The sequence below is a fragment of the Chrysemys picta genome, chromosome 9 (assembly GCF_011386835.1).
Source record: "Chrysemys picta bellii isolate R12L10 chromosome 9, ASM1138683v2, whole genome shotgun sequence".
Classification (NCBI taxonomy): Eukaryota; Metazoa; Chordata; order Testudines; family Emydidae; genus Chrysemys; species Chrysemys picta.
Window position 1 is genome coordinate 63,751,603 of NC_088799.1, and position 27,690 is coordinate 63,779,292.

Here is a 27,690-nt window from a genome sequence, read left to right on the forward strand (position 1 = left end):
ATTTGAAATCCGACTGAAATATCATCTAGCTGTGTACACATATCTAGTTTGAAAATTTTGTGTCTCTATTTTATCTGATCTCAGAAACTGAATAATTAAGCCTGTTAAAAAAAATGCTTAAAAACATTAAAAGGAAAAAAAAGGGGCAAAATGTTTCCCAGTTTACCAAAAACCTCAGCCTAGATCTGCCCTTGGGGTTTGGGGGTGGAGGACGCGGATTACATGGCTCGCCTAGGGCGCCGGTTGCTGGCAGCTAGTCTCAGGCCGCCCCTGTCTGCGGTGTACGGGTAACATGCCACCTGCGGGCGTTTAATGCTGTTCCCTGGCTCTCTCCCTCTCTTGGGGGGAGGGATAGCTCAGTGCTTTGAGCCTTGGCCTGCTAAACCCAGGAGTGTAAATTCAATCCTTGAGGGAGCCATTTAGGGATCTGGGGCAAAAATCTGTCTGGGGATTGGTCCTGCTTTGAGCAGGGAGTTGGACTAGATGACCTCCTGTGGTCCCTTCCAACCCTGGTATTCTATGATTCTTGAACAGCTACATCTCTCCCGCTAGAGTGTCTGGTTTCTATCAGGGTTTCGTTAGCCACGGGGCCCTTGCCAGATGTGCCCCCAGCCACATCCTCCGTCCCGGGGGCTTCTCAAGTGGAGGGCTCGGGCTGAATTTCAGAAGTAAAAATGCCACAGTAAAAGGTGGGCTGCAAACTGCCTATTCCGGCCCCTTTTTTCCCTGCACGCGCTCCTGGAGCCGAGCGCAGCCTCGCCCCCTCCCCGCTGTATGTTTTCGGGACAGATGTTTAAAACTTCAATCCCGGGCTGGCGCCGGCGCCGGCGCAGATGATGCATAGCGGCGGCACATTCCAATCCGCAGGGAGGGGAGCGGGAGCGGGGCACAAAGCTCCGGACTGAGCGCAGCCCGTGCTCTGCCATAATGCGCTCTGCTGGCTGGGTGCCGGTGGCGCTGCTCTCAGGTGAGGGGGCCGGGGCCGGGGCCGGGGCTGCAAAGCTGGGGAAGCCGGAGGGCTCCGCTCAGTGACTCGGTCACCTGCGGATGCGGCGGCCAGCGGCGCGAGCCGGTCCCGGGGGGGAGACGCGGGGAGATCAGGCCGGTGCGCGGGGTTCAGGCGGCCCGGCAGAGAGGAGGGCAGGCGGGTGCTGCCAGGCGCATGGGCTGTCTTTAAAAGCCCCGCACTGGGGCAGGTCAGTTTCTCGGCTGCAGTCGCTGGGGGCGGGGCGCAGCAGGAGGAACCTGTCGCTGTTTCAAAGGAGCTGGGCTGCAGCTTGAAGATCGCTGTGTCCCCTCCTGCCTCCCCGTGGGCTCCAACTGCCTAGTGCCCTCTTCACACCTCTGGGCTCGGCGGGGTTAGCTGGCTCTGGCCGGTAACTTGCAGCTGCCTAGCAAAGGCGACGGGTTTATTGCTTCCCTCGTTGTTGTCACTGTGGATGAATCTGCCGCTGGGTGAGTGAGCGGGAATCAGTGTCCATTAGTGAAATTACTAAGAAATGCAAAATGTGGTCCGAGTCACAGTGACTAAACCTATAATCCTACTAGCAGGTAGGGCCGGCTTTAGGCCAATTCAACCAATTCCCCTGAATCGGGCCCTGCGCCTAAGAGGGCTCCACGCCCAAGCCCCGGTACGGCATACCCGCGTGGCCCGGCTTCCCCAGGGGGCTATTTAAAGGGCCGGGGCTCCAGCTGCCTCTGCTGCACCCCTTGCCCTGCCTGCAGTCAGCCCCTGTCTGCAGCCCCTGCTGCACCCCCTGCCCGCAGCCAGCCCCTGCTGCACCCCCTGCCCTGCCTGCAGCCTGCCCTGCACCCCCTGCCCACAGCCAGCCCCTGCAGCACCCCCTGCCCACAGCCAACCCTTGCCGCATCCTCTGCCCTGTCTCCAGCCCACCCCTGCCGCACCCCCCTGCGGCCCTGCCTGAAGCCAGCCAGCCCCACACACACCCTGCCTGCACCTCCTGCCCTGCCTGCACCAGCCCTGCACCTCCTGCCCTGCCTGCAGCCAGCCCCGCACCCCCTGCCCAGCCCTGCACCCTCTGCCCTGCCTGCAGCCAGCCTCGCATCCCCTGCCCAGACTCCAGCCAACCCCTGCCGCACCCCACTGCCTGAAGCCAGCCAGTCCTGCACTCCTCTGTCTCCAGCCTGCCAACCCCTGCCACACACCCTTGCGACCCTGCCTGAAGCCAGCCAGCCTGCCCCACACCCCCTGTCTCTAGCCAGCCCCGCACCCCTTGCCCTGCCTGCAGCCAGCCCCTACCTCCAGTCAGCCCATGCCCTGCCTCGAGCCAGCCCCATGTCCACTAGTGCCCTGCAGTTCCCACCTGCTTCAATGAGGGAGGCAGGGAGCAGCTGGGACCCACACATGTGCACACCAGCTAGGGTGACCAGACAGCAAGTGTGAAAAATTGGGACGGGGGTGAGGGGGTAATAGGATCCTATATAAGAAAAAGACCCAAAAATCGGGACTGTCCCTATAAAATTGGGACATCTGGTCACCCTAGCACACCCCCAGGGAGTGGCGGGGACCCACACATGTGAAACGGAGCTCATTAATAACCAATCAACAGCATATATGATGCTATGTACATAATATATAATTGTATTATTTATATAGTTATGGAAAGTAAATAATACATGGAAGAAATGAAAGGCTTTTTTTTACATGTGTTTTTTTTTTTTTGTTAGTCATCCCTGCCGGGGCCCCGCCAAAAATGTTCTAATTGGGCCCCGCACTTCCTAAAGCCGTCCCTGCTAGCAGGGGAAACTCCCCTGACATCAGATAGTTGACCCGGGTTTTTAAGACGATGCGCCAATATCCCATTGCTTTTAAATGGAAGGAAAATTGGAACTTTACTAACTTTTATAATAAGCCACGAGTGTTGTTTCTGGAACACATCTCTGGGAAATTACACCGAACATTAGACAACTCGGTTGCTGTCTGAGAAATCTCAGAAAACAAAGGCAGCTCAGCAAACCCAATGAGGAATTGTTATATCTCTTTGCATATGGGAGCTAAAGACCTTGATAGAACTTTGGTTTCCCTCCGTGAACGATTTACCATCCAGCATGCAGCCGAACTGTGGAATAATGATGGTTCTCCTTTTACTATTATTTGATTTTTTTTTTATCATCATCTTAGGTCACTTAAATCTGGTTTTCAGCTAAACCTGATCAATTGCTAACATCTGTGTTTGTGTAAATGTTTTGCAGAGCAAAAAGATCAAAAGCAATGATGTAACCATTGGACTTGTCTGTAACGCTTGGGAACAATTTTACTTTGGAATATAGTATTCCCAGGTTTCTGTGACACTTTTCCTTCCTCCTTCTCTCCTCAATAGATCTTTCTCCTAATTCTTGGGAGGACTCCTCCTTGTTTTTGCTAATACAGACTAACAGGACTACCACTCTGAAACCTAATTCTAGGGGGCACCCCACCCACAAACTCTCACTTTCCCTCACTGGATATTTTGGTTACAGTAGGTTAACAGGTTGCTGATTAAAAGTAGTAAAACTTCTATAACAAAGAGCTGGATAATATTTGGAGGGTTGTTCTGTCTCTTTCTTTGTTTCTCACACACTTTGGGGAAGCATGCAGATCACATAGTAAGAAATCAGGGTGGATTGATTTAAGTTAAGGTTTTTTAAATCACCAAGTAGAAAGCCTGCATTTATATCAGCAATGTTAATCAACTTTTCTGTTTGTACTTCAGTTTTCTAAAGAAAGGTGCACTCTCATTTGTTACATAATCATTAAAACGTGTGGATTTACAATGAAATAGAACCTTTAGACTAGTTTTGGTAAATCTTTTTGCTACCTAGACTGGTACACTATAACTATTTATACATTTATGTAAGCAATGATATGGCTTAATATTTTCAGGTTCTTATTAATTGTTACACTTTTAGTATGTTAGAAAATGGTGACTGGTTTATTGCTTATTTACTGGATAATTAACTTCTTGCTCATGATTTGTCAAGTTGCATTAGGATGGTAACTGAAATTTAATAACAACAGAAAAAACAGCATATAAATTATTGTATTAAACAAAGCAAGCCCTTACTAGACTACATGACCTGTTGTGCCATATTTATAAAGTTTGACCTCCAAAGTTAAATGCATTCACCCTAATTTTTTAACTCAGTTTATGACAGAGGCTCATGTATTCACCATATTTGTTTTTATTTAAATATTTTAAGAGATTATAAATTTAGGCATTAACAAGTTTTGTATTCAGATTTCATTTTAAACAGGTTTGCTTTGGAAAAAATCTTATTAGAATTTAAATAATCAAGAAAAAATCCAATTTTTATTTTTTTTCTTAAAAAAAAAAAAAAATCATTGACTTCTTTCCACCCTGTAGGAAATGAAAGACAATCCTCAGACCTGAAAGGCACTTTGTTTAATTCTGTCTGATTTTCAGTTGTCTCCCTTTCACATTGCAGAGCACATTGGTTGTTTATACCATTAGTATGTGCAGAGAGCAGGGCCGGTTCCAGGCACCAGCTTGGCAAGCAGGTGCTTGGAGCGGCCACTCCAGAGAGGGGCGGCAGGTCCAGCTATTCGGCGGCAATTCGGCGGACGGTCCCTCACTCCCACTCAGAGGACCTTCCGCCGAATTGCTGCCGCAGATCACGATCTCGGCTTTTTTTTTTTTTTTTTTTTGGCTGCTTGGGGTGGCCAAAACCCTGGAGCCGGCCCTGGCAGAGAGCTTTCAGAATCTAAAGCACCAGCAGTGCTGTTAGTGTCCGCTACTTGGATATGGTAGGAGAGAGCTGAAGGATCAGCCTTCCAATCACAAAAATGATAGTGGTTAACAAATCCTACGAGAGGCGAAGCGTAGGGTGTGTGGGGGGCATGTGGAGTCATTACTCAGTTTTCAAACTTCTTGAGCTGAGTGCCCCCCTCCCTTTGAGTTATAGTTTTTGGTTGCGCTCCCCCTTCCCCGGGTGGCCTGCGGAGGTGAGTCAGGGAGTGGAAGTGACGCTCCCTCCCCAAGCTGCGTGGGCCTGGCCGAAGCTCCCAAACATTCCTCCCTACACGGATGTGCCCCACAGTTTAAAAATCTGTGTTGTAGATCTAGAGGTGAAGCATGGGGCAGTCACGGGCCCACCCAGCCTTTAAATTGTGCCTCCCACTATCAATAGTTATATGTTGCCTTTGGTGATGAGCTGAATGTATGAGGCTCTGGGGACCGCTGCTGCTGCTGGAGGAGTAGGATCCCCTCAAAGGCTGGCTTGAGGAGGAGATGAGGGGGTGCAGGAGTCAGGGCTGGGAGTGTGTGAGGGGGTGCAGGAGTCAGGGCTGGGTGTGTGTGAGCGGAGTACAGGAGCTGGGGGTGCCGGGTCTGGGAGGGAGTTAGGGTGCAGGAGCAGGCTGGGGGGTAGGGTGCAGGGTCTGGCCAAGAGTTAGGATGCAGGAGGGGGCTCAGGGTTGGGGCAGGGGGTTGGGGTGTGGAGTGCTTACCTGGGGCAGCACCCTTTTGGTGTGAGGGGTGCAGATGGGGATGTGGGGGTGCAGGAGTCAGGGCTGGGTGTGTGTGAGGAGGGTACAGGAGTCAGGGCAGAGGGCTGGGGGTGTCAGCTGGGGTTGTGGGGGTGCTCCCTGTCCCACCCCAGCCCCCTGCCCTGAACAGCTCATGGCAGGAGGTTGGGGGCGGGTATGTATAGGAGGAGTGCAGGGGCCCTGTCTTTGCTCCACCCTGCTCCGATTCCACCCACTTCTCCAAGGCCCCGCCCCCGTCTCTTCTCTGCTTCCTCCCCAGAGCATGCTGTGGCCCCACTCCTCCCCCTCCCTCACGGAGCGACCTAAGCACTGGCAAACAGCTGTTTGGTGGTGGGGAAAGTGCTGGGAGGGAGGGGAAGGGGTGGGAATGGGGCACGCTCGGGGGAAGAGGCGGGGTGAGAGGGGAGTTTGGCTGCCGGTGGGTGTGGAACCTGCAGCAGGACCGGAGCCCCAGGTGCTGGCAGGACCATGCTTCTGGCCCTGGGGCCCCCTGTCGTGGGGGGCCCCATGCCAGGGCACTCTGTGTTTTACTATAAATCTGCCTCTGCCAAAGACTCTGGAAGATGATTAATTTTCTTTTACTGCACCACACATGTTGACTGCTTAACACACAACTATAATGATTACATGCGAAATGTGATGCACAAATTATCTTATGAGGTGGGAGGGGGCAAAATCTGGCTTTTAATGGAAGGCAGGTTACAACTTTAAGTGAGGGGTGGCTTCTACTTTACCATAGTAACTGAGTCTAATCTTAAATATTGCTGTTTTGTTCTTGCAGTGGGGATAGTTTCTGCATGTCAATCCACTGGTCTTGCACCAACAGGAGATAGGGTGGTTGGTGCCGTGGGCTGCACTGTGGTGTTCCCTGGACCAGAACACATTGACACCACTGGGGTTGTACGGTGGGAGTATAAACAAAATGAAAATGACCCTGAACTGACTGTCGTACTTTATTATGTGGCATCACCGAATCCGGAAATCTTACCAGAGTATAAGGATCGTGTTGTATTTAACATGTCCGACTGGTCCCTGGGACTGAAAATGCAACTGGCAGATCAAGGCCTGTACAGATTAAGGAGAGAAGAGGAGGAGAAGAGTGGCAAATGGATCAAGCTGGAGGTTATAGGTAAGTGCCATGTTCATTAATCTTTCATCCATTTGTGCTAATTTCATGTCAGCTTTTCCCTATCTAGGATTGGACAGCAGACATGCTGCATAGAGGCTGTGATGGGTTGGATCACAGAGACCCCCAGGGAGCTGCCACCTGATGTGCCATGACTACTTCTACCCCTGCTTTCCCTGCCAGCTAGGGGCCCCAGCACCCTGTTTTGCTGAGCCAGACACTCCTATCTGCTCCAACAAAGATCCAGGGTCTGAATTACTTGCCCCAAAGCTGCAGTTTACCTGAAAGCAGCTAACAGAAGTGTTCTTGTCTTTAACACTCAGATGCCCAACTCCCAGTGGGGTCTAAACCCAAATAAATCCGTTTTACCCTGTATAAAGCGTATACAGGGCAAACTCATAAATTGTTCGCTCTCTATAACACTGATAGAGAGGTATGCACAGTTGTTTGCTCCCCCAGGTATTAATACATACTCTGAGTTAATTACTAAGTAAAAAGTGATTTTATTAAATAGAGAAAGTAGGATTTAAATGGTTCCAAGTAGTAATAGACAGAACAAAGTAAGTCACCAAGCAAAATAAAATAAAATGCACAAATCTGTGCCTAATCAAACTGAATATAGATAAGATCCTCCCCAGTTCCAGAATGCTCCCTTTTACAGACTAATCTCCTTTTAGCCTGGGCCCAACAATCACTCACACTCCTTGCAGTCACTGCCCTTTGTTCCAGTTTCTTCCAAGTATCCTGGGAAGGTGGAGATGCGCTCTCTTTAGCCAGCTGAAGACCACATGGAGGGGTCTCCCAGGCAGTGGCCTAGCCAGGTTCTAACATCAGGGGGAGCGAACACATAAAAAAAGGCGCCACCTGACATTTCAAATTACTAATTACATACTTTTAAATTCATTATACATATTTATTTTGTACTTAAAATAAAAACACGAGAATGATATTGTTTTACAAGTACTTGAGCCCACTTGACAAGTTTTATTGTCTTTGGGTCTGGCTTCCATCCCCTCTCCCCAACTGTTGCAGCTATCTGGAGGTGCCTGCCTTCTACACCTTCCTCATTCATACCTCATTCATTCAACAGTCATTCAATTGATTAAGGGGTGAGGGGAAATCTTAGTCTATTCTTAGAAGAAAAATGTCTCTTTGCTATCTTATTCTATGCTTAGGGGCTATAACATTATACCAAGGGCAATGCAAAGTTTCTACATGAGGCTTTGATACAAAGTTTCATGAAAACAGAGGTCACACGTGGGTAGACCCACTACAAGGTTATATGAAGAGGCACAATGTAAAGTCATATGAAAATTATTAGAGATTTATCTACAGAAGCCCATCATGGGGGGGGCTGGCTGGCTAGCTGGCCGGCCCTACTGCTCTCCTGGTCTACAGGATCAAAGGTGACTCTAGGTACCAGAGCCATCAATCCATCACCTCTCTCCAGTGCACCATTCAGTCTAAATAAATAATAATAAAAAAACCTCCCAAGTTCCATTTACTGCAGCAAAATGTCTTCAGAGGAGACAAAGGTATTACCAGTGACATGCGCAGAATATCAACTACAAACCCATTCAGGAAGGCAGTGAGCAATTCCAAGTGACTGAAGGCTTAGTGCAGAGAGGCAAGATTGATGCCTGAGGGCTCGAATTAGGTGTCTGGGTTTTATTGATGTAGCCTACATTGTGCATAAAAGAACCTGTGGTGAGGGGTACTGGGGAGCACCCCACCAACCCAGATATGCACGGGGACTGCATGATATGTGAGAGGGATTCAGTGGGGACCAGGCTATCTTCTGTGCCAGCGTGGGGGAGGGAGCTGATCCTGGATGTATTTTTAGTGAAAGGGGGGAGGGGAGGGCGAAATCAGATTCACTCATCTATGGGTGTAACCATTGGATAGGCTGTGGGAGTGCGGTGCCTCCTAGTGGCTGGTTCCACTTACTCACAGCCAATGAGGTAGTTCCCTTGGCTCAAGGAGGTTGGTACTTGTGGGGCTACAGGTCCAGGGTACAATCTCTGGGGTGAGGGGTATTGTAAATATAGCATTTAAAGCAGCAAATCCTGCTGCTGCTAGAGAAAACTCAGCTGCCATCTTGGAAAGCAGACATGAGCTCTGGAGCATTTCCCATTCTTTAGGGGGCATCTGCAGCTTAGGGGATGGGCTTCTAGATAAGGCAACAGACTGGGTCTTGGGAGATGTAGGTTCAGTTCCTGCCTCTGCCACAGACTCCCTGGTGGGACTTTGGATGAGTCACTTAATCTCTCTGGGCCTCAGTTCCCTGTCTGTAAAATGGGAATAATACTCCATCCTCTGTCTGTTTGGAGTGAGGGGACTGTCTCTTACTAGCACAATGGGCCCTCATCTAGCTGGAGCCTCCAGGAGCTACCTTCCTAATACCAGAAGGGTTTTTTCAGACTCTATAGGTCCCCTTCCATAAAGGTGACCTGACTGAGTAGAACAAGAAGGGATCAAACCCAATACATATGTGGGAGGTGGCAGGGGTCTAGTGGATGGGGCACTGGACTGGGAATCAGGAGAGCTGGGCCCTGATCTGAGCTCTGCCACTGACCCATTAAGTGGCCTTGGGCAAGTCACTTCCTCTCTCTGTGCCTCTGTTTCCCCTCCCAACCTGGGCCTGTCTTGCCCATGTAGATTGCAGGCTCAGTCTCTTTCAACGTGACTATACTGGGGGTCCAGATCTTTGTTACGGTCTCTGAGTGCTCCTATAACACACATCCTGCAATGGCAGAATGCTTCTAAACTGTTCTAGTCCAGACCCAGCATCTCCCTGACCTGGGCCAAAGAGGGCCATGTTTCCGGAGGACCTAGTTTGCTGTGTCACCAGGGGCTCAGGGACGCAAGCGGGGCCCAGGCACCTCTCACAAACTCTGCAGCTTCAGCGTGCCCAGTAAAGATCTCTCTCCTACAACTATGCCTCCCCCCACCCATTAGTGTTGCTGAAACAAACCTGAGGGGTCATCGTTCCCCCTCCTTCAGCCCCCACTCCAAATGCCAAGGAAAACTTGACACTCAAGTGCATGGAGGGGGTGTCAGAAGCTTGTCCAGAAGAAAATGACACCGCTCAAAAATTATTTGGATTCACCTGTATTCAGTGGTGAGCTGGAGAAGGTTTGCGTGAACCGGTTGTTAAATTTAGAAGCTGGTTTAGAACTGGTTGTTAAAGGGGTGGGCAATTGGGAGAGGGAGGTTTTTCTGTTGTTACACTGGCCCGCAGGCCACATCCAGCCCACATGACCTCCCGGCTGGGGAGGCTCCCCAGTCTTCCCCCTCTTGCAGAGTCTCAACGTGCCCCGCCGCTGGCACCAGTGCTCTGGACCGCTCCTGGGCAGCTCTGCAGCTCCTACCACTTTGAGCGGCATGGAAAGGGGGTGGGGCTGCGAGCTCCAGTGGGCCGTGCGAAATCCATACACGCTGCCCTGAGCAGCATGGTAAGGGGGCCGGGCTGGGGCTGGGAGGAGGGGTTGGATAAGGGACAGGGAGAGGTTGGAGGTTCTAGGGGGGGCGGTCAGGGGACAGGGAACAGGGGGGTTGGGTAGAGGGAGCGATCCTGGGGGGTCTCAGGAGGGGGTGGTTAGGGGACAAGGAGCGGGAGGGGGGGTTGATGGGTTGTATGTTCTGGGGGGGGATAGGGGGTCGGATGGGGGAGACGGGGCTTGTACTCACTGGGCGGTTCCCTACCAGGACTTTGGTGGTGGGCCCTTCACTTGCTCCGTGTCTTTGGCGGCTCTACAGGGCCTGCCACCGATGTGCCGCCGAAGACCTGGAGCGAGTCAAGGGCCCTCCGCTGAAGAACAACCCTGCCTGCCCTGACGCCACCCCCTCCCTGCCCCTATTGGACCGCTCCCCAAATCCCCGCCCTGGCCCCGCCTCTTCCCCAGCGTGCCGCGTTCCCCCCTCCTCCCCCCCTCCCAGGCTTGCCACGAATCAGTTTTGCAGGGCAGGCACTGGGAGCCAGGGCAGGGGAGAAGCAGAACACGGTGCTCAGGGGGAAGGGAAGGAGGAGGAGGCGGAGGTGGAGTGGAGGTGAGCTGGGTGGGGGCTCGGGAGAGGGACCAGGGAGCTGGGCTGGGCTTTCCCCATGGGCACTCCCTCCAGCCCTGGAGCACCCAGAGTCGGTGGTGGCAAGGCACCACCTTTGGTGAATATGCTCAGTGGGGGAGCAGCCGCTGCCCATGCTCCCTCTGTAGCTACGCTCCTGCTCCCAGGGGTTTAAATAGACTTTCTCTTATGGGTGAGACCCCCCTCCTCACCCCTATGCAAAGACCAGCTCCAAGGTGGAGTTTAGGAGTCACCTGGGCAAGTCACATATCCATGCATGATTCTCAGTTTTTACAGGTAGCATTCAATGTTAACATGCTACCTTGAATGTCCTCAAGTAGACTTCTTATGTGGATTGGAGCATTCCAAGATCCATTGTTCTTTTAAGTGTTGCTTGATTAGGTACTTAATTTCAGCATTCCTTTCTCCAGGAACTGACCAAATGTTCTACTAAGGTTATTTAGAAATCAAGCCAGTACACAGCCAACATTCATAACATTCATAACTTCGAATACAAAAATGATACATGCATACAAACAGGATTAATACATTCAGTAAATCATAACCTTTGAGATATGTTACATGGCATATGTAGCATAAGACACATTCTAAGCATATTTCCATAAAACCTTATGGAAGATACCGTCACACCCTCCCCCTGAGCTTACTGCCAGAGACTTGGATACTGTCCATGGCGGAGGCAGTACATGTAAAATCCCTGTTTGTCTTTGGTCACACTCCTTTTCAGTACCTTTAAACAATATGACGTCATTCCTAAGGGTCATAGGCAGTTTTGGGGTTCCTGGTCCCCAGATGCCTGAAAACACGTTGGGGTATAGTATTTCTAACAGAATGCAGACAGCAATATCTGTTAAAGTGGAGGTGTCTTGGCCTTTAGCCACCAATGCCATGATGTGGTGTGCCTCAGTTTCCCTTTCTACACAGCAGCATGGGCCTGTTATGCTTTTGCTGCTTTTTACAGGTATGGGCTGAAAAGTAACATACTGGTGGGGCTGTCTTGTCACCATTCCTAGCATGTACAACAGTTTCTTCCACAAATCAGGTATGTCCCACATCTTTAAAGGGTTTACCACTAGTATGAATTCTTTTGTTTTATCCCATAGGTAAATTAACACAAGGCACAAGGTTAAGAGCAAATCTACGGTGGACAGGCTTCGTTCACTCAATTTGACTTGTTTATTTAGCGTCTATTGCATTTTCCCAGTTCTTTGTGCCTTCTGGTAGAGACACAGATGCAGATTCTTCTGCCTCTTTGGGGAAGGCTTCTAATTCAGGCATGTGTTTGGGTCTTTGGCCAGGAAAGGATGTATTGCAACATGCCTGCTCTCGGCCCCACCCTCTGGAATTTCTCTGGGCTGAACCCCACTCCCTTGTGAGGTTCCACCCATGCAGAGATTCCCTCCCCCCCTGTCTTAGAGAGAGAGAGTTTTATCTCTTACAAGTGTAGCAAGAACAACATCTTTCAATGGGGTGCTCTGGACCCCTTCGGGCACCCCATTTTCTGTTCCCAACAGGTTAGCTGGATGGACTCCCCTGCTCCAGGAGACCTGACCCCCAGGTTTCCCCTAAAACCTGATCCAGAGGAGAGGGGGCTGGCATTTTAAACACAGACTTTTCACCCTCCTCCTAGGAAAGTCCCTTCCTACAAAAGGTGGGCGGATTCTCTGGCCCCCCCTCACCTTCCATCTGGGCTTCCCTCTCTGGGCTCCCCTCTGGGTCAGACACTCTTGTGTCCCCCAAAAGGGAAGGTGAGCCTGCTCCAGCTGTGGGCTCACAGCTACCAGCTATGACAGACCTTTCACTGGTCAGCGAAATCTCCCCCCCTTTCACTCGGGTTGGGCTGGCACCCAGCTACAGAGACCTTGTGGTCTGTTCCTACCACAGCGGTCATCAGGACCCCAACTTCCACCTTTGGGACACGTGTCTCTGTGCACCCCAAGACAGGTGCTGCCCCCTGCTGACCTACAACTTCCTGGCAGTCAGCAGCCAGGGTGGCCCCCCTGTTGGAAGGTGGTACATTCCCCTCCCCCGGGGAGATGATTAGTGGACGGGAGCTTGCTTTGTCCAGCCCCTTCCTCTGGAACTTTCCTTGAGCCCCGAGGCTACAGGACCTGGTTACAACCATCCCTGTCCCTGAAGCTGCATCCTTTACTGCTGCAGAAGAATCTAAGAGACACCCTCCTATTCCCCCAGCAGTCCATGTGACTTCACCCTCCCCCCCCCAACCCCGGGGCTTTTAGCACAAGATTCCTTTTCACTGCTAACCAAGCCTGGGACAGATTCTGCCACATTAAAGAAATCATTTCCCAGTAGAAACAGTGCAAAACTGTGCGCCACCATTGCAACAGTTAGTTCAGCCTGCAAATCCCGAGTTTGCATATGTACACCTTAGCTAAAGATGCAAGGACTTTATAACCCCCTACCAGCTCTAATTCTGCCATTTTACCTAGCAACAAATCCTTCTCCTGGATCGGGTCCCTCCTGACCACAGAAATCTCAGCACCCGTGTCCCTCAATCCAAGAAGCACTTTACTATTAATAAACAGCATGCATATGCTCATTGCTTGGTTGTGTGGAAGCAAGCTTTACAAATCCTGTGTGGAAAGAGGCCACAGCCTGGCTCTGAGAAGCTACAGCTTCATGCGTTACTTGTTGCCTGTTTCCACTCAGCAAGGGACACCTATTCCTCAGGTGCTCATTGGACTTACAATGATAGCACGTCTTGGGCTCCTCTGCTTGCATAGGAAATTTGGGGTGAGTACCAGGGGAATGGGGAGGTGACTGTCCAGCCTCCTTTTTCCCAGGGGTAAAATGGTGATTCTGCTTTCACCCAACCCAGTACGTGGTTTATGTTTGATTGCAGCTTGTGCTTGCTCATAAGAGTCTGCATACCCAGCTAATTCAGCCACTGCATTTACCTTTTTATCCCACAAATACTGTTTTACATCATCACTGCACATATTCAGAAGTGTTCCTGAGTAACCAGATCACACATCCCTTCGAAGCTTGTAATGCCTTTCCCCCTGCACCCACTTATCTACCAAAGCTCTCATTTCATTGGCATAAGCCACATTACTCAATCCAGATCCCCTCTTAAGACTCCTGAATTTAACCCTGTAGGTTTCAGGTGTAAACTGAAGCTGTTTCAAAACCAGATCCTTAAATTTACCATAGTTTGAAGCATCATCAATCGGCATTTTATTAAATATGTCCAGAGCTCTGCCAGTCAATTTTGCTATCAATGTGGCCATCTTTTGATCATCAAGGATGGCATGGAGGGTGCACAGTCTCTCGAAGATGATGAAATATTCAGCAATATCGCTGGATTCCTCATACTGTGGACACAGTCGCTCCCATTTATGGATTTTTGGGGAAGTGGAGCCAGCAGATGGAGGGTTTTGTCTCTTTGACTCCATTACAGGCAGTTCATGCCTCTAGGGCTCCATAGCTCTCTCGTGGGCAGCTGCCTCACCCTTGCTGTCTCTGCCTTCATGGCTGTCTTGTGGGCAGCCTCCTCCCTCTCCATCAGTCTTTTATGTTCATTTTCTTTCTCTTTTGCTTCCAGTCTAGCCAGCTCTATCTAGTTTGTTAGTTGCTTCACTGGTAGTCATTTTCCTGCTTTCTTCTGCTGGGCCACACCCCCTCTGCAGTTCACTGAAACTGGGATGCATTCAGCTCAGTGTTCAGACTTTATGTTGCTTCCTTTTCTGTCCCTACTTCTGTTACCCGAAATAAGCAAACAGAAAATAACAAACCAGTCGCCACTTTGTCTGTTCTCCAGCCACCACACTTAAAACTCACTTAAAATCACTACCAGTATCTCAAAGCAATCAGCTGTGCACAGATCCTGCTTGACTATGCCACTGTGACGGGTTGGATCACAGAAACCCCCTGGGAACTGCCAACTGATGTGCCAAGACTACCACTGCTCCTGCTTTCCCGGCCAGCTCAGGACTCCAGCACCCTGTCTTGCTGAGCCAGACACTCCCGTCTCTTCCAACACAGACCCAGGGTCTGAATTACTTGCCCCAAAGCTGCAGGTTTACCTGAAAGCAGCTCACAGAAGTGTTCCTGTCTTTAACACTCAGATGCCCAACTAAACCCGTTTTACCCTATATAAAGCTTATACAGGGCAAACTCATAAATTGTTCGCTCTCTATAACACTGATAGAGAGGTATGCACAGTTGTTTGCTTCCCCCAGGTAGTAATACATACTCTGAGTTAATTAATAAGTAAAAAGTGATTTTATTAAATAGAGAACGTAGGATTTAAGTGGTTCCAAGAAGTAACAGACAGAACAAAGTAAGTCACCAAGCAAAATAAAATAAAATGCACAAATCTATGTCTAATCAAACTGAATATAGATAAGATCCTCCCCAGTTCCAGAATGCTCCCTTTTACAGACTAACCTCCTTTTAGCCTGGGTCCAGCAATCACTCACATCCCTTGCAGTCACTGCCCTTTGTTCCAGTTCCTTCCAAGTATCCTGGAGGGTGGAGATACTCTCTCTTTAGCCAGCTGAAGACAAAATGAAGGGGTCTCCCAGGGGTTTAAATAGACTTTCTCTTGTGGGTGGAGACCCCCCTCCTTACCCCATGCGAAGTCCAGCTCCAAGATGGAGTTTAGGAGTCACCTGGGCAAGTCACATGTCCATGCACTACTCAGTTTTTACAGGTAGCATCCATTGTTTACATGCTACCTTGAATGTCCTCAAGTAGACTTCTTATGTGGATTGGAGCATTCCAAGATCCATTGTCCTTTTAAGTGTTGCTTGATTAGGTACTTAATTTCAGCATTCCTTTCTCCAGGAACTGACCAAATGCTCTACTAAGCTTATTTAGAAATCAAGCCAGTACACAGCCAACATTCATAACATTCATAACTTCGAATACAAAAATGATACATGCATACAAACAGGATTAATACATTCAGTAGATCATAAACTTTGAGATATTTTACATGGCATATGTAGCATAAAACACATTCTAAGCATATTTCCATAAAGTCTTATGGGAGATACCGTCACAGAGGCAATAGGCATATATTGTACATACGGACCCTGCACTGTCACACACTGCATTCTTACACTATCTACATCACTTCAGGTGGTGAGAAGGATCCACATTATATATCCGGTTTGGTCTATTTCTCCAACCTTTACCTCCCCAAAAAGGACTTCAGCACAGTATTCCTGGGAGTGGGCAGGAGGATTTGTTGCATGGGTGACATAGAGGGGAACTCATTTATGTGGTATTTTTGTTGTTTAATTCTGATGATGACTTGTCTTGATGTATCAGACATTGGTTACATTTAGCTTTGGAACAGGACAGCTTCTAATTTTTTTTAGAGTGTCACCCCAATTGCTCTTGTGTGAAATTTTGACTCACTAAATCTTGCTTCTAGATCTCAGGTTTGCCCATATTTACCATTGTACTGATTATTTTGAGGGGTGACTTATCAAAATGTAGTAACGGATTTTACTGGCACTTGAGCAATAAAACAATACACACAGCTTCTCTCCTCAAAATACAAAGGCAATTTTCAGGTAGGTAATTCTGTCTAGTGTTGAAATAGCCAATGATAATGGGACTCCCTATGGGATAAAGGAAGCACTTGAATAAGTATTTGCATCACATGGGCCTTAGTTCTTTATATCTAAACTTCATCTTTGGATTTATATTTGAGTGCTGACTGTTTTGGAGGAGGGTGGTCTCTTCATCTGAATCATCAAAAATGGCCATAGCTGGAGATGGGACATTGAACAGGGTGGGCCAGTGTTTTGAGGTGGCACTGAGCATTCTCTCTCTCAGGAGCTTGGCTGGATGGTTCTTGCTTAATGCTCAGGGTCTGACTGATAGCCAAATGTGGGGTAAAGAAGAAATTTCCCTCCAGGGCAGATTGGCAGTGATCCTGGAGGGAGAGGGGGGAGGGTGTTTCACCTTCCTCTGCAGTATGTGGGTCACTTGCCAGGATTATCTGGGTATAGCTCATTTCATCGTTTGCCTGTCATTGTGGGGGCCTCAGGCACTAGTGGGCTTCTGTCCCTCTTTTTGTCTGCCTGTGGGATGTAACAGTTTAGTCTCCTGTGGGCTGGAATACTTTGGTCTCATTTGGTTGTTGGGTTTAGTGTGCGGATAGTAGGTCGTGCTGGCAGGGCCGACTCCAGGCACCAGCCCACCAAGCATGTGCTTGGGTCGGCACCTGGAGGGGGGCGGCACGGCGTTCCAGCCTGAGAGCAGGGCCGCGACTGGGCTCGCTGCCCTCCCCATGGCGCTCCGGCCGTCGGGGAGAGCGGAGCCGCAGCGGGCTCGCTGTCCTCCCCCGGCGCTCTGGCCGCTGGGATGAGTGGAGCCGCGGTGGGCTCGCCGCCCTCCTCCCGGCACTCTGGCTGCCGGGGAGAGAGGAGCTGTGGCGGGCTCGCCGCCCTCCCCCCAGCGCTCCGGCCATCGGGGAGAGTGGAGCCGCAGCGGGCTCGCCGTCCTCCCCCGGCGCTCTGGCCGCCAGGATGAGCGGAGCCACGGTGGGCTCGCCGCCCTCCCCCCGGCGCTCTGGCCGCCGGGGAGAGCGGAGCCCCAGCCAGGCTCGCCGCCCTCCCCCTGGCGCTCTGGCCGCCGGGGAGAGTGGAGCCCCGGCCGGGCTCTCCGCCCTCCTCCCAGCGCTCTGGCCCTAGGTGCTGGTGGCCTGCAATAGACAGGAGGGCAGACTAGATGAACTGGCGGTCCTGACTGGCCTTAAACTCTGACACATAATTTATTCCCAGAAGCCTATTTATACTAATAAGTGTGTTCATACATTATCAGCAGCACCACCAATGCCAGGATTCCTGGACTGTTACACACATAGTCTAAAACAGCCAAAAAACGAAGAAATAAATATTGCTTACAGATAGTGTCCAAAAACCATGTTTCATTCATTCCTGTGTTAATGGTACTAATAACACTATATTAAAAAAGAAAGAATTTTTAAAATTCATCCCAACTATATTTATTCTCCATTTCTTTTTGCAGTCATCTCAGCTAGGATACTGAACATCTATTAAGCCAGTTTGGCTTTCTCATTTTCTAGTGCTGCTAGTGTTTTGGTTTCATTTACTGCAGAGTGTGGTGTATTGAAATCCATGTCAAAATTGTGATCTACCACTTTAAATTCTCTGGGGTTTTTCTGGCTGTACTTGTACACGAGGGCTCTGTAGGGAAGAGTCTGATCAGAGTCAGTCTGCGGACAGATAATTTAGAAAGAGCTTCTGTTTTTTAAGGGAGTAGCCTGCTTTGTGTCTCTAGTTTTTGGTTCTGGTGTGTTAGCGTTCTGAATTCTAAGAAATAACTGACATAAATAAGTGACAACCTTCCAGCAAGATTATTTGTTTTTATCTAACTTCTTTACGTGTATGCCGTGAACATAATGCATGGGAAAGTTACTTGTTTGAAATTGTTTCATTGGAATTTTAAAAACAATTATTATAGTTTTAGGTTTTATACTTGTTTTTAACAAAATGTAAAATGTGGGTCAAATTTAAATTGACAAGCCAAAGAACTTCATAAAACATTTGACAGTAGCCAGATTTAGCAAATACTTATGAGAAAAATACTTTATTTTCTCTCCATAAGTGTACCTTTGAGTGTGTAGTAATCATTTGTACCCTTGTAAATAAAAAAAATCGAATTTATTTTTAAATGTTAGTTCCTTACTTTCTTCCCATTTTATAGTCTTAAACTGCTAAAATGGATGTTTTTGTATGTTTCTTTAAGTAGCTTTGTAGCTGGAATCACTTAATTCCCATTGACTTCCTGAACTGGGGCCTAAATACAGAAAAAAGGGAGAACAAGGCTTTTCATTTATATTCTTCATCTGTTCATTTATCTTTTCAGAGTCTCAAGAACCATCTTCTGGCAGTCTCATGGTTGTGGGTGGGAGGAATTTTCTCACAGGTGAAATCAAAGTTCTGATTTCTACAGCAAATGACTCTAGCTGCTTAGGAAGACATTAAAGTCGACGTGTTCAGAACTGTAATGTAATATACCGTACTACAAGGCAGGAGCATTAAGGATGCTATGGGAACCATAATTGGAAATGACTTGATTTACATTGTTTAAATCTCAATCATAATATTGCATTAGTAGGGATTTATTTACTTAGCATACACTGCTAATAAAGATCAACATTGCATAACTCTTTTGTGCCATCCAGTGCTATTGAAATGTATTCCTTTAAGACTGAGGATAGTGTCTATTAATAGTTAAGGGATAGCTTTAAGTCATTCTTGGGAAATGCTGTTGCATTTTTTAGTGTTTAGGAATAATGACAGCAAAATGTTCCCTCTTCCAGAGCCCTTATCCAAGCCGGAACTCTTTAGGAACTCTTCCTTGGCAGGCTCCACCATTGAAATGGTCTGTAACGTGACCGTAGGTAGGGTGGATTCCTATCAGTGGAAAAAGGACCATAAGCCTCTCCCTAGGTCTGATCACTACCAACTCTCTTGGAATAACAGTGTACTTCTCATACTGAATGCAATACAGGCTGATAGTGGCTGTTACTCCTGCAAAGTTACCAATGAAGTTAGTGAGAACGAAACCTCCCTGGAATTGACCATTAGTGGTAAGTGAGAATTTCTCTTTGCAGTATTTTACAGTTTTTGTTGTTTTAATTATGGGAATTAACTTCATGCTGCTTTGGAGTGTATAAAATTGTGTGTGTATGCTCAATGATCAGTGTTTATTCAATAATGGGCTACATTTTCAAAAATACACCCATGAGTTCATCTCAGGTGCACATCTATGCAATTCAGTATTTGAATGGGTCATTTCAGAGCTCTGATACTCTTAAATGACTTCAGCAAATGTAGGAGTGATTGCACTCCTAAACAAGGGTCCACTTGTGCCATCAATGACTGGAAGTTAGCTAATGTAATGCCAATATTTAAAAAGGGCTCTAGAGGTGATCCCGGCAATTACAGACCGGTAAGTCTAACGTCGGTACCGGGCAAATTAGTCGAAACAGTAGTTAAGAATAAAATTGTCAGACACATAGAAAAACATAAACTGTTGAGCAATAGTCAACATGGTTTCTGTAAAGGGAAATCGTGTCTTACTAATCTATTAGAGTTCTTTGAAGGGATCAACAAACATGTGGACAAGGGGGATCCAGTGGACATAGTGTACTTAGATTTCCAGAAAGCCTTTGACAAGGTCCCTCACCAAAGGCTCTTACGTAAATTAAGTTGTCATGGATAAAAGGGAAGGTCCTTTCATGGATTGAGAACTGGTTAAAAGACCGGGAACAAAGGGTAGGAATTAATGGTAAATTCTCTGAATGGAGAGGGGTAACTAGTGGTGTTCCCCAAGGGTCAGTGCTCGGACCAATCCTATTCAACTTATTTATAAATGATCTGGAGAAAGTGGTAAACAGTGAGGTGGCAAAGTTTGCAGATGATACTAAACTGCTCAAGATAGTTAAGACCAAAGCAGTCTGTGATGAACTTCAAAAAGATCTCACAAAACTAAGTGATTGGACAACAAAATGGCAAATGAAATTCAATGTGAATAAATGTAAAGTAATGCACATTGGAAAAAATAACCCCAACTATATATACAATATGATGGGGGCTAATTTAGCTACAACAAGTCAGGGAAAAGATCTTGGCGTCATCGTGGATAGTTCTCTGAAGATGTCCGCACAGTGTGCAGAGGCGGTCAAAAAAGCAAACAGGATGTTAGGAATCATTAAAAAGGGGATAGAGAATAAGACTGAGAATATATTATTGCCCTTATATAAATCGATGGTATGCCCACATCTCGAATACTGCATACAGGTGTGGTCTCCTCATCTAAAAAAAGATATACTGGCACTAGAAAAGGTTCAGAAAAGGGCAACTAAAATGATTAGGGGTTTGGAACGGGTCCCATATGAGGAGAGATTAAACAGGCTAGGACTCTTCAGCTTGGAAAAGAGGAGACTAAGAGGGGATATGATAGAAGTATATAAAATCATAAGTGATGTGGAGAAAGTGGATAAGGAAAAGTTATATACATAATACAAGAACTAGGGGTCACCAAATGAAATTAATAGGCAGCAGGTTTAAAACAAATACAAGGAAGTTCTTCTTCACACAGTGGAACTCCTTACCTGAGGAGGTTGTGAAAGCTAGGACTATAACAGCATTTAAAAGAGAACTGGATAAATTCATGGTGGTTAAGTCCATTAATGGCTATTAGCCACGATGGGTAAGAAATGGTGTCCCTAGTCTCTATTTGTCAGAGGATGGAGATGGATGGCAGGAGAGAGATCACTTGATCATTGCCTGTTGGTCCACTCCCTCTGGGAAACCTGGCATTGGCCACTGTCGGTAGACAGGATACCGAGCTAGATGGACCTTTGGTCTGACCCCATATGGCCGTTCTTATGTTCTTATGTTATGTTCTTATCAGAGTTAACTTTAAAAATGGATGGTGTAATATGGCTCCAAGTGCCAACAAAAAATAATTACCTAACTGAGAACCCAGGAAAAAGTGAGTTAAATAAATGGTCCCAGCCCAGGCTAGGAGTATAAATCGTCTCTAAATAGCTTGGCACCAGTATTGGTCCTCTGTATTTAGCTGATGCATTTTCAAGTGAAAATATTTTGATATGGTTAAAATAGAAATTAGACCAAACTCACTGAACTATGGGAAGACTTTGGAGTTGGGGGCTCTTTAATTTAAAATTTCAGTAAAGCTTTGTCTTCTATGTGCTATAGAAGTAAGTAAGTAAGTAGGATGTTTAAAATTGCCACCCATCCTATAGGTCACTATGCAGTGCCATGTTACCTGGTGACAGTAATAGACTCTGGCTTGCAAATAGAGATATGCACCAGTTTAGAGAAAGAGAGAATACAGCCTGGCTAGAATACAGCAGTAGTATCACCGTTTATTTTATAAGTGATTTATTTTTAGCTAACTAACTAAACTACCATAAGCCCTGCCTCAGTGATCATTGTACTAGTGCATTGTACCAGAAGTGAAAGGCACAAAAGGTGGGAGAATTCAAGTACCAGTGTATATAGGTGAGAGCTGAGTGATGGCAGATGGGGAAGCACTGTGGGAGTGGAGTCGAGTGAGCACAGAAGGACAATTGTTGCCCTGTCTTGTTGTACTGAAACTCAGGGTACGTCTACACTACCCGCTGGATTGGCTGGTAGTGATCAATCTATCAGGGATCGATTTATCGCGTCTAGTGTAGACGCAACAAAATCGATCCCCGATCGCTCTGCTGTCGACTCCGGAACTCCACCGTGGCGAGAGGTGGAAGCGGAGTTGACGGGGGAGCGGCAGCGGTCGACTCGCCATTGTCCTCACGGCCAGGTAAATCAACCTAAGATACGCCGACTTCATAGCTGAAGTTACATATCTTAGGTCTTGCATCTGAAGAAGTGAGGTTCTTACCCACGAAAGCTTATGCTCCCAATACTTCTGTTAGTCTCAAAGGTGCCACAGGACCCTCTGTTATATCTTAGGTCGACACCCCCTACCCTCCCCAGTGTAGACCTAGTCTCAGTCAGTCTGGCTTAATCAAAACTGCAGGAGTCATGGAAAAATTAGGACATCTGGCCTTTCTAGATCTGGATGACAGCAGGGTTGGTGGCAGTAAGGTTTACTGGTTGGAGAGAGACAACTTGCAACAATTATTTTCTTTTAAAATCTTCCAGAACAGCACTTAATATTCAAACTTGAAAGGGCAGATTGCAAAGTTGTTGTTTTAAAGGAAAAAGGCTATTTCTCTCTTGAGGCATTTTCCACAAGTGAGGTTCAAAGAGTGACTGATCTGAAAGTGCTGTTTCTTCACACAGATTCTTCAGCTGTGGTTTCAAACGGAGTCATTTGGGGAGTTGTCATAACTGCTGTCATAACTGCTGTCATAATTCTAGTAATAGGTGAGTAAAAGGATTGTAACTTCCTTGCTATTGAGCCATTGATCACAGAACTGTATTTGGTTCATGGTGGATCTATGCTATGGGTTATATCAAAAAGATGGGGGAGGTGTGACCTAAAATAACACCGAGGGTTTGTCTTCTAGAAACTGATCACAGCTGCACATATCAGTTTCTCTGATTGTTTTACATATTTGTACCCAATGGGATTTAAAGCCGAAATCCTTGGGGAATTTTGCCACTGACTTCAGCTGGATCAGGATTTGGTTCTTACAGTGAAAATGAGCCTTCACGAAGGACAAAATTGTGCCTGGCCCTCTTGTGGGTGTGCAGAAGGAAAGGTGCAAGGAGTTTCCTCCCTCCAAAATGAACAACTGGCACAAGGAGCAGACTTAATTCCAGTCCCCCAGCTAAGAGGAGTGAGGGACTGCTCCCTGAAAACATCCGCAGGAGTTCAAACTACTCCAGCAGGCGCGGGTAGAAAGCAGGTACAAACTCTCCCCTGCACTGGCTCATGTACCTGGCTCAACATCCCAGCCCAATCCCTCCTTCAGCTGTTCCTGGAACAATGTAGCTCTGCACCTCACCCAAGAGGGGCTAGTGGCTCTAAAGCTGTATTTAGCACAAACAAGAGGATCCACTTTATGTTCTGTTCAGTTGGCGGTGCCCATGCTTAGAAAATACCTGGGTCATCTGGGTTATTTGTAAATCTGTCTCCAAAGACAAAATATATGAACAGAAATGTACATGGTGCTTTTGCAGATGCGACACTTGTGCTAGTTCACTACCTCACTTTTCCTTTAACCCAGCCGCCCGCTGGGGGAAAGGACGTTGTACTCATAATGCATTGAAAGAAATTTTCCTCAAGGCCATATTGCACCATCAGTTTAATTCTTCATTTATTTCAATGGAGAGTTACGCTCAAAATTAGTGGCCTGATTGCAACCGAAGAAGAGCCTGCTGCTGCTTTTTCTAGAGTAGAGCAGAGTATAGGAGAGGAGAGCCTGGAGCACTGAGGCCTGAACCAGAGGCTGTGAACCAAAGTCAGGTCATGTATTAAAATAGATATTTACAAGTTCACTGTATTGCTAGCATTGGTAAAACCCAGACACTCTTAAGTAGCAACAGATACTGGGGGTGTGTGGGAACACTCTCCAGAAGATTATCTCAGGGACATCCTGACTTAACGCCAGATAAGAGGAAGTTTTGTCTGAGACAACTGGAGTATAATACAAGGGAAGGTAACAAGTAGATGTCATCATAAAACATATGAGGCAGTATGCAAGTTGTTTGTCTCAGTTAGAAATGTCAAGGTACCTCCCCTTAACCTTTTGTATGGTCGAAGAGACAGCAGAAATTCCTGCTGCTGACTGAGCCGTTCCTTGCCATGGGACACTCAGGTCTAGTGTACCTGTAACCACGGAGCCAGGGCACTAGTACTATGCCTTGAGGGCAATACACCTGGCCAAGTGCCTTTGTCACTGAACTGTGCCGGTGGTCGCACTTTATAAATCACATGGAGGTCTGCTGAAATAGCACGCTGCATTCTATGCTTGTGTTAACAACCTTGGCATGCCAGAGATAACACTGAGCATCAGTAACAGCTCAAAGCAGCTTCTGGACAGTGTAATCACGGCAATGACATTCCAGCCTTCAGCACTTAGCATCCTTTTATACTTCAGGTCAGAGAAGTCAAACTAATATTCACTGTTAAGACAAATTATAACAGCACTTTATATGTATAGCTGTTACACATTTTACATGGGGAAAAAGAATCCATGCTAATTACTGTTCTAGTAGACACTCTCTTTACAAGTGCTAACGCTTCTCCTGCCATTGCTCATTTTTTGGTAACAACTCCACTCTTCTTCCCCTCTTTTCAACTGTCCTTACAAATCAAACATTGTTTAAAGGGGCACTGTCAACTGGAAACCTAGTGAATTTCAAAAGAAACCTTTAAAGTTCCTGCCCTAGTTCCCCCTGCCAATTTTTGTGGTTTTACAAACATATTTCTCTAATTTAATGTCAAATACCTAAAATAAACAAGCAAAAAATAACAGAGAAACTTATTTTTTACTAATCTTTCAGATATAATTTTTTTTTGTTTGTTGCTTAGAAGTAGGTAAAAAACTTTTTAGGCAAAAGTATGTCCCTTTAAGTTTTTTGCTTTATGCACGATGGGGCTTCAATAAAATTTCTGATCAGTCGATTAAATATTGGGTGGGTTCAGTGAGCTGAATGTTTATGAATAAGTATCAGAAAATATATGGCAGCTGGATCATGAAAAGCCAGCACCAAAACCAAGGATTAGGATTTGGGGGGACACCTGGCAAAAGTATTCCAACTAATCAGTGGCTGGAATTAGCTTGTCAATGATGGAATGCAATCAGCTAGTCACTTGTAATAAACTAAATCTGCCATTCTCTCACTGCTGTGACATTTCCATCACAGGGTTGTGGTCAAATTACTGACATCCACAAGTATCTTGTGACTCGTAGAAATTGTGAAATTATTATTTCCTCCCTAGAGTTCTGGTAAGTCTCTCTAAATTTGCTGTTCTGGGATGACCTCATTGGAATCTCCTCAATAGACTTATAACCTTACAATCTAAGAACATAAGAACGGCCATACTGGGTCAAAGCCATGGTCCATTTAGCCCAGTATCCTGCTTCTAATGGTGGCTGATGCCTGGTGCTTCAGAAGGAAGTAACAGAACATGGCAGTTTATCAAGTGATCCATCCCCTGGCTGTCATCAAGTCCCAGCTTCTGGTAGTCAGAGGTTTAGGGACACTCAAAGCATGGGGTTGCATCCCTGACCATTTTGGCTAATAGTCATTGATGGGCCTATCCTCCATGAACGTATCTAATTCTTTTTTTGAACCCAGTTATACTTTTGGCCTTCACAACATCCCATGGCAACGAGTGCCTCAGGTTGACTATGCATTGTGTGAAGAAGCACTGTATTTCCTTATGTTTGTATTAAACCTGCTACCTATTAATTTCATTGTGTGATCCCTGGTCCTTGTGTTATGTGAATGAGTAGATAACACTTCCTTATTCACTTTCTCCACACCAGTCATGATTTTATAGACCTCTATCGTATCCTCCCCTTAGTCGTCTCTTTTCTAAACTGAACAGTCTCAGTCTTTTTAATCTCTCCTCATATGGGAGCTGCTCCATACCCCTAATAATTTTTGTTGCCGTCTTCTGTACTTTTTCCAATTCTAATATATCTCTTCTGAGATGGGGCAAACAGAACTGCATGAAATATTCAACATGTGGACATATATAGCATTATTATGGTATTTTATGTCTTCTTATCTATTCCTTTCCTAATGCATTCCCTGTATTTGCCTTTTATTGATTCTGTATAATTTGCCTTTTATTGATTCTGTACCCATTGCCTCTGGCTGAGGCTCCTTCAGGGAACCATCTGTGAATGTCAAGTGTCAGGACTGTTTGGAACTTGGGCCGGGGATCAGCAACCACCAGAGCCAAAGGAAATGAGTAACTGCTGACTTATTGATCATTGATTGAGTATGATGATACTAATAGAGATTTCCTTTCCTTCTCCATTAGCAGATGGGAACTTATACAGTGAATAAAAACTCTGCCGTGACTTCATCTGGATGAACAATCCCAATTTTCAAAGGACATAATGGAACAGAAGTGAATTATATGGTTTGCTTCTGCCCAGCAACAACCACTTCATAAGGCTTAAGACAGTCATCAGACCTCTTACAAGTCACAAATTACAAATCAGTGTTCTATGTCAGAAAATGCATCTGAAATCATCCATCTTGTGTTTTTTGGTTCTTTGACACGGAGTTGCCAATTGCCCATCCATGAACTATACTAGCACTCAGAACTAATTTTGGAAAATGCCTCTCCAGGAAAGAGGAGAGAGAGAGAGCTGCAATTGCACAATGGCATCTGAAAATTATAACTCAGCATTTCAAGTTATGTAGAAACATATTGCGTCTAAATTTAAACAAACAAGCAACAAAATGCGTGAAACAATAGACCTATAAGGTAGAGTGTTTAAAAGGACAGGTTGTTTCCTATAGAGCAGGGGTGTCAAACTCATATTGGGGAGAGGGCTAAAGTCTATTTTTAGTTGTGATCTATGAAGCAGGGTGTAAATACAGATCTCTATGCAGTACTTCTCTGGATCCATAGTAGGAACTTCCCTTATGTTAATAGTAAGTCTGCCTAAAGGACAAAGATAAATATGGCTTTTAGTAAACGCCAGTGCCTTATTGTTGAATTCACTCTGTAGAAAAATATGCTAACTTTTCAGACCATGGCTATTTTTGCCTTTTGTTTCTCCTCCTTCCCCGTCCTCCTTTCCCTGTCTTTATGGCTTGTTTACATGGAAAAATTGACCAGAATAATTATTGTGGAATAAACTTATCTGCAATAGCTCCTCATGTGGACACTGGAATTTAAATATTTTGGAATTTATTCTGGAATAATTAGTGCGATTTGAACACGTAAATCATGTTATTCCAGAATAATTATATCCTAAAATAGTGTCCACCTTGGGAGCGATTCTGGTCTGTTTCCCTAAGCCTCTCCTTTCCTTCTTGCAGCATCTCCCAATTTCCCTCTTGTGGGCTTGACTCCCACTTTTTTCACCACCCAATCTGTGAAACTGAGCACTGACAGAAGCAGTGTGTGCCCACTGTAACTCAAGCTTGTCTCTCTCACCATCAGAAGTTGGTCTAATAAAATATATTACCTCACCCACCCTGTCTCTCTAATATCCCGGGGCTGACACAGCTACAACTACACTGCATACAGTGCCTGCTTTGCTGTGTCCCCTTTCCTTTTGCATTTGCTATCCTTTTGCTGAAAGGTGTTAATGATTGCCATAGGTAGAGTCTTAGATCCGAAGACAAATCATAGACCTCATTCAGGACCATGGGGGTGCCAAGCACTCTCTTCCTGGCTCAACTGAAGGAACAATCCAGCTCCTTTTATGTAGTAAAAACAGCTGTGGGCTGTACCATCAACAATTTTTAAAATGTATTTGTAATAAAAATCTAGTAACTAAAACGGCACCATT

General features: G+C 46.5%; 1 protein-coding gene across 8 annotated transcripts; it reads left to right on the forward strand.

The window, feature by feature from the left end:
* The first annotated feature begins 809 nt into the window (after positions 1-809).
* Positions 810-27,685, forward strand: LOC101943089 (carcinoembryonic antigen-related cell adhesion molecule 21-like). Of its 8 annotated transcripts, none has more exons than XM_065556409.1 (6): positions 810-967; positions 6,288-6,635; positions 18,588-18,647; positions 19,045-19,314; positions 22,541-22,624; positions 26,205-27,685. In XM_065556409.1, exons 1-6 carry the CDS (start codon positions 928-930, stop codon positions 26,225-26,227), a joined length of 825 nt encoding a protein of 274 aa, XP_065412481.1. In that variant the 5' UTR covers positions 810-927; the 3' UTR covers positions 26,228-27,685. The 8 variants fall into 8 exon arrangements, with proteins under 8 accessions (XP_065412481.1, XP_065412486.1, XP_065412483.1 ...); XM_065556410.1 differs by lacking the exon at positions 810-967 and adding an exon at positions 1,006-1,455 and having other exon boundaries at positions 26,202-27,685; XM_065556414.1 differs by lacking the exon at positions 22,541-22,624 and having other exon boundaries at positions 26,202-27,685.
* Positions 27,686-27,690: the final 5 nt, after the last annotated feature.